This window comes from Wasmannia auropunctata, unplaced genomic scaffold (genome assembly GCF_000956235.1).
Source record: "Wasmannia auropunctata unplaced genomic scaffold, wasmannia.A_1.0 LD281811.1, whole genome shotgun sequence".
NCBI classification, from domain to species: Eukaryota; Metazoa; Arthropoda; class Insecta; order Hymenoptera; family Formicidae; genus Wasmannia; species Wasmannia auropunctata.
This window is the reverse complement of record NW_012081079.1, coordinates 1-430: the sequence shown is the minus strand read 5'-3', so window position 1 is coordinate 430 and position 430 is coordinate 1. Positions and strand designations below refer to the sequence as shown.

Genomic DNA, 430 nt, shown 5'->3' with positions numbered 1-430 from the left:
CCTGCCGTACTCGATATCCGGCTTATATCCGTATTTGTTGACCTATCTTAATCATGTAGGCGCAATATTTTACGGGGTATTACTGAACGTCTCGTTCGACTCCCTCGTCTACGGCTTCACCCTTCACGTCTGCGGGCAGATCGAGCTGCTGTGCTATCGATTGTCGGAAACGTTCCGATTTCTTCAGAGGAATAACAAAGAGAAGAAGCACGCCGACATTGAGAAATTCGCTATCGCGGAATGCGTGAGGCATCATGTTTCGGTGTGGAACATCACACACAGGATACAGTCGTTATTTATGTGGATTATCGCCACTTTGTTCTTCTTCAGCCTTATCACTCTCTGCAGCAGCATCTATCAGATGTCTAACGTATAAAAATTGTTTTAAAACATGATTCAATAGAATTGATATTAGCTAAACATAAACAAT

At 42.8% G+C, this 430-nt stretch overlaps 1 protein-coding gene across 1 annotated transcript; it reads left to right on the top strand.

Moving 5' to 3' along the window:
* Positions 1 to 4: 4 nt before the first annotated feature.
* LOC105461643 lies at positions 5 to 370 on the top strand (the record flags this gene model as incomplete). Its single annotated transcript, XM_011708148.1, has 1 exon — positions 5 to 370. A coding segment is annotated over one exon (366 nt), but the record flags the coding sequence as incomplete, so codon positions are not given.
* Between the last annotated feature and the right edge of the window lie 60 nt (positions 371 to 430).